The 6,157-nt window shown below is 23.3% G+C and overlaps 1 protein-coding gene across 1 annotated transcript; it reads right to left on the reverse strand.

Annotated features, from left to right (window-relative positions):
* Positions 1–347: 347 nt before the first annotated feature.
* Positions 348–5,180, reverse strand: LOC126909583 (RNA polymerase II-associated factor 1 homolog). Its single transcript, XM_050692020.1, has 10 exons — positions 4,984–5,180; positions 4,819–4,911; positions 4,563–4,751; positions 4,180–4,315; positions 3,642–3,785; positions 3,446–3,549; positions 2,281–2,523; positions 2,025–2,215; positions 1,161–1,235; positions 348–1,090 (listed from the first exon to the last, which is right to left on the reverse strand). The coding sequence occupies exons 1-10, from the start codon at positions 5,049–5,051 to the stop codon at positions 561–563; spliced, it is 1,773 nt and encodes a 590-aa protein (XP_050547977.1). The 5' UTR covers positions 5,052–5,180; the 3' UTR covers positions 348–560.
* Positions 5,181–6,157: the final 977 nt, after the last annotated feature.

A 6,157-nucleotide genomic window follows, 5' to 3' on the forward strand; every position in this document is an offset into this window, starting at 1 on the left:
GAGTTCAATTTTCTAAAAATCGATTTTATGCAATATTATTTTTTACATTTAGACTTTTAGTACTTCTTAACAAAAAAATTAGTAAATAAAATAAATAATTGAACAGCATTTTTTCATAAGTTATTTCAATATATTATAGCTTACAAGATCTTACTAGACATATATAAAATAATAATTTACAATTTATCACTTTTGAAACAGTACACCATAATTTTGTGTTAAGATTATAAAAGTGATAATAGGTTTTTAGTAGTAGTACAATACTGAATCTTTACATGTCAAAAACGATTTTAAAAGACAAAATACTTTATTGAATCTATTATAATATAAGAAAAATAAATATAACAAATATATATTAGATTTGTTATTTAGAGCCATAATAAATATTATATTTTTCATGCTTATTTTTCAAAAATAAACAAGTCAGTTGGAATAATTCAACAATGGGATGATATTTGCATTAAAAAAGAGAATTAAAATAAATTATTTATGTATACATTTTTAGTGAGAAATTTTAATTTACATTGTAAACATAATTAAAAATATTTTCTTCAATTTTATTAATCACTATCAGAACCTCTAGCACTATCTGCTTCACTATTATCAGTAATAGAAGAATCAGTGTTAACTCCAGTTTCACTAGCAGCACGTTCTGAGCTTCTTTCTAACTCTTCAGCATCACTATTTTCACTGTTATCGGATTTGGCTTCACTTGAAACTCTTTTCCTCTTATGTTCATCCTCACTATCTCCACTGATTGATGTATCTTTAGCTTTTACTGGTGTCTCATCTTCTGATTTTTCACTTTCATCACTTCCAGAACTATCTTTACTGCAAGTTTGTCGAGAAACTTTTCGACTGGATTTTTTGATACTGGAATCACTGTCTGTATTGGCATTACTTCCTGATCTTTGAGTATTTTTGCTTGTATCTTTATCGCTATCGTTACTGTCTGAATCATTATTAGTAGAAGGTTTATGTTTTGAATCACTATCACTATCATTATTTTCTCTATTAGTGTTTTTAGATTTGAAAGTATCTTCATTATCATCCGAAGAATCGCTGTCTGATGCATTGTTTTTTTTGGTCTCTAAAAATATATAGTAATAATTTTTTTTTTTAAATCACAATAATTTAGTAGATACCATATAACTGCATACCTTTTTTTAACAAATGGTCATCATCACTTTCATTTTTACTTTTACTAGAAATTTCTTTAGCACTTTCTTTTGCAGCTAAACATGTTTATAAAAAAAAAAAATTAATAGTATTATATATAACATTTAAAAATTTCTTTATTTCAAATTGATCATGGAAAATTAGGTTATTAATGCCATTTTAATCATTTGAAACTGTTCAAAATAATATAGGAAAATAAAAATTTTTATTTTGTAAAATAAAAGTAAATGGGTATTATTGGTTTTTAAGAAGTAATTTATAATAAGAAAAAAAATTCCATAAATCATTGAAAAATTAACCAGAGATACACTGTCTTCATACAATTTTAATTTTAATTTTGTAAAATATAATCGGTATTAAAAAAAGCAATATGAATAGCAAAAAAATATTTTTTCAATAAATTATTATCTTTTAATTTGTTTTAAAAATAAATTACATTTATCTATGTATAATCCTATAGTTCTATTGTTTATTACTAGAAGTATACTATTTAAATCTCCCCCACTTCTAATTCATCAAAGGATATTTTAATAATGTATCTAAATAAAACAAGTTTGAATTTGATGGTGCTTAAAAGAAACTGTAAAAGTTAAAAACTTGTCAAAATGTATAATTATATATGATTCAAAATGATAATTTGGTTATATAGTATAGTAAAATGATAAAGTTTTTCCAGAATATGACTGAATTATACATCTTCCACCAACTATAATCAGTTATAACATTTAACCTCTCCAATAATTGATTTGCAAAACATTAAATATAAAAAATTGTTTATTTTTATTAATTATAATAATATTAAGACTGAAAAATTTATGAAAAAAATTATAAAAATGTTTATTTACCAAGTATAGCTTTTTTAGCAGCCTCTTCAGCTTTTTCTTCTTCTTCTTCATCATAGGGCTGTAATTGTTTTTCTCTGAATTTATGAACACTAAATTCTTGTTCATTAATTGGTACATGCCTTACAATCAACCTTGTATTAGTACTACTGCTTTGTACTCCAACCTTTTGTCTTCTCTTACTTAATCGAACTCTATAATCATAAAAAAGTTAATACTTTTTTTTCATAAATAAAATTAAAACACAGAATAAACAAACCTAGTTTCTAATTCATTATAGTATACTCCGTCATCACGAACAATTAAGAAATAATTTTCTTCATAACCTTTACTGCTTTTACTTTTTACATTCCAGTTATATTCTCTTGACATTTTGTATTCATATTCATAGTCATCATCATAAGGGCGATTTTCAACAACATCTTCACGTCTCTTAAATATAGTTTCTTCAGATGGTAAAAAGTAGGCAACAAACTGTTCACCACTTTCATCCATTACACCTCTAAATAGTATGAAAAATTGTATAGTTCTATTGTTAACTTATTGAAGATTAACTATTTAAGAATTTAAAAAAATTTAAATATAATATTAATTATAACAATCAAGTTAAATATATTTTAACTCGTATGAAAATAAATAATATGTTTAATTAAAAATATAATTACTAAATAATTAACTAATATCAAGTTTTGTAACTGAATTCAAATATATTTAACCTACATAAAAAAAGTTAAAAACTTCATTAAAATATAAAGAAATACAAGTGATCAAATAAGACAGTCATTAGCTAAAAAACTATTGAAATTTTAAAATTTTTGTTTGGGAAAATATTGTTTTATTTAAAAAACTTTCAAATAATATGTATTTAAATAATTTTTTTTCATACCTTCAGGAATAAAAAACCTTAACTCTAATTTTCTTTGAAATAAACTTCTATTTTTAGTTTGATAATATAATAGAAAAAGAAATTCACATAGGTTTGTCCTTATAATTTTCTTTAACAATCAACTGTTAGAGTTTTAAAATTGTTTAAATATTTGGATTTAAAATATAAATAAATATTATAAAAAAATATTGTAAATATAATAAAAACTTATGTGACTCTTGAGAAAATGACAACTGTATGTTATACAGAAAATTGTTTGAAAAGTAACAAGAAATAACTAAAATTATTTGAACATTTTTTTTCTGTCATATCATTGAACTAAAAATAGGGGTTTCCATTATTGAAAATTAAAATTCCTATTTTTTAACCTTGCAGGGATGAAAAAACAATATTTTACTACATAATATTGTAGTTTTTTGAATTATAAAATTTGTTCTTTTATGAAAATTTAAAACTTTCAATAGTTTTCAAGAAAATGACTGTCTTCACTTTAATCAATAACTTTTTTTAATTATAGTATTGTTAAAAATGTACATACCTAATCATAGCTTGTGACATTTCTTCTATTTGAGCTGGTACTGGCCGACCCATTGGTGCTGGATCAGAATCAAAAATTACTTGAGCACATGGATATCTCCAATTCTAAAAAAATTAAATAAAAACGTAATAGTTATAGAATGAAATAATTAGTTTACATCAATTATGTGAAATATCAAAAATTTAAAAAAATATACCTTGAAATCTGGGAAAACACTCAATGTTTCAATAGCATGAACATTGGGTTTGCTATAATGTTTTTCAATAGGTTTTTTATTGTCTTCAAATGTTTTTTCAATAGCTTTCATTTGACTATCTCGATCCATATAAAGTGTTTCTTCCTGAAAAAAAAAAAGTAAATTACATAAATAGAAGTTTATACTTTCATTTAGGTTAAAATTTTCACATAAAAGAATCATTAAAAATAGTTTGAATTCTTAGGATAAATAAAATAAAATTCTTACAAAACTGTTAAATTTTGTTTAGATTACTATACTACACAGAAAAAATTTATAGCAGTAAAATGGAAATGAAAATTACTGAAGTTTTGAAAACATAATGATAAAGCATAAATTATTGAATGTTGATAAAGTAATGTTAATTAATGAAATTTGTTCTTTCAAACAATGTCTTTTTTTTATATAATTATTTATTTATATGTAATAAATAAAAACTGTATGAGAAAAGTGATATTTTTTCTATTTATTTTTATTAATTTTATGGAAAAAAGTATACCTTGAAATTCTTTTTAATGCTGAATCCAACTTTAGCCTCAACTTTTTCAATAGTTTGTGGTTGGAAGCGAGTTTGTTCAGTAGAAATATATTCTGTACGTCGCAACCATGAAACACTTCTTGCATGATGCCTGGATCTAATAACAAATTCATAAGATATTAATACATTTGTATTTATTATATAAACAAACTCATTCAGAATAATAGTAATAAATCATAAGAGAGATGTAATTATCTTATAACTAGTAAAAAATATGAACATTTTGTTTTCTATGCATATATATGGGAATATATTTTAAAAATTATAATATAATATAAAAGATATCTCAAAAAATAAATATATAAAGTTTTTATATATATAAATATAAAAACTCTTTGCACTACCTTTTAGAATCTTGTGGAGCAAGAATATCTTCCTCTAATAGTTTTTCATCAGCAGGATCCATTTGTGCGTTATAGTCAATTGTATATTTATCTTTATTAACGAGATCAATATTGAGACCCAAATCATGATCAGCAAGAATTTCAAATTTATAAGACCGTTCAAGAGAAGTTGGATTATATTGTATAAATCTTTATAATAGAAATTGTAAATTACAAATAGTACTGTACTTTATTCAAATATATAAAAAAAAAATACCTAGTTGGTTGAAATGGATATGATAGAAATTTCAAGTCAAATGGAATATCTGGAAGTGTATTGCAATACTTCATTCTACATACTAAATCAGATCTGAAAATTATTTAGAGTTAAAGTTTTAAATTAAAAAGTAGTTATTTTAGACTAATTAGTTTAAATTTTAACCTTCTTTCAGCAGGCCGCTGAGGTCTTTTATCGGGAGTAGTATTATTTTGAATAGTTGGAGCCATCATTAAATTTTCTTGATAAAAAAATTAAGTAACTAAATTTTAAAACAATAAAAATAAACTAATCTACTAATTGAGTAAAAAATTTAGTAAAAATATAAAACCAACTCATGTTTAGGCATTATTGAGTTTAAAATTTATATCATTAAATACATGAAGATAATGCCATTATTTATTCCGTGATAAGTAAACTATGATAAAAAATGTCACGAGGATTTTGGTTCTTTAATAATTCGCTAGATGTCATTATCAGTTTAGCCAAATTTTTGTTTTATAAAATACTGACTTGAGTGCAACAAATCATGCACGGACCGTATACTCAATAAATTATTTATTGTGATTAAAAATAAAACTTATATCGCAAAACATAATTATTTTCCTATTGAAGATCAATTTGTATTTCTTCTACACCCTCGCTTATTTTTCGATTAATAACTAAATAAGATTTTACAACACTTTGTGAAAAATGTCAAGATTACCAATGTGTATCAGTAATTTATAAGTTGAAGACCTTGCAAAATATAACATTTATTTTTATGAAATGTATCACTGGTTTTTAGAGCTAGTTTCCAGGAGACAAAAACAAAATATTTTTATTAATTTTTGTCTTTATTACCAAATCGTTTATCTCGACTTTTCGAAATTACACAGGAAGAAAAAACAATATTAACATTTTGTATAATTAACTGTGGAAATAGATTTTTATAATCTCTTATTCTAAAAAAAAATAAAGATGTTAATTCCGAAAACGTTCAAAATATATATCAGTCATGTGGATTTTCGGAAAAGAATTCACAAAATGTCTAGAAACGCGTTTTTGCAATGGAGACAAAGATACGTAACCAAACAAATAGAAATACTTTAATAGCAAAATTGCAAATGCAAATGACAATCATATCATTACATCTGACGTAGAACACTCCATACAATTTTGACAAATAATATAAAAATGTCAAAAATTAAATTATCTTTCTTTTAAAAACATTCAATTAATATTCAAGTCCAGCATTTTGGAAGAATTATTGAAATCTAGAATTTATAAGGATTAATGTGTGTAGTTTTTATATCCAAGTGTGTCATTAAAGTGTGCAGCAATTTGCTAGTGACGATCA

The sequence above is a fragment of the Daktulosphaira vitifoliae genome, unplaced genomic scaffold (assembly GCF_025091365.1).
Source record: "Daktulosphaira vitifoliae isolate Bord-2020 unplaced genomic scaffold, ASM2509136v1 Scaffold_615, whole genome shotgun sequence".
Classification (NCBI taxonomy): domain Eukaryota; kingdom Metazoa; phylum Arthropoda; class Insecta; order Hemiptera; family Phylloxeridae; genus Daktulosphaira; species Daktulosphaira vitifoliae.

What these genes read in the sequence shown, in the direction of transcription:
- LOC126909583 (XM_050692020.1), bottom strand. Translation starts at nt 5,051, where the DNA reads ATGATGGCTCCAACTATTCAAAATAATACTACTCCCGATAAAAGACCT. An exon ending in TGCTAAAAAAGCTATACTTG is followed by an intron (nt 1,236 to 2,024) that starts GTAAATAAACAT and finishes AAACATGTTTAG; the next exon opens with CTGCAAAAGAAAGTGCTAAA. An exon ending in TGACCATTTGTTAAAAAAAG is followed by an intron (nt 1,091 to 1,160) that starts GTATGCAGTTAT and finishes ATATATTTTTAG; the next exon opens with AGACCAAAAAAAACAATGCA.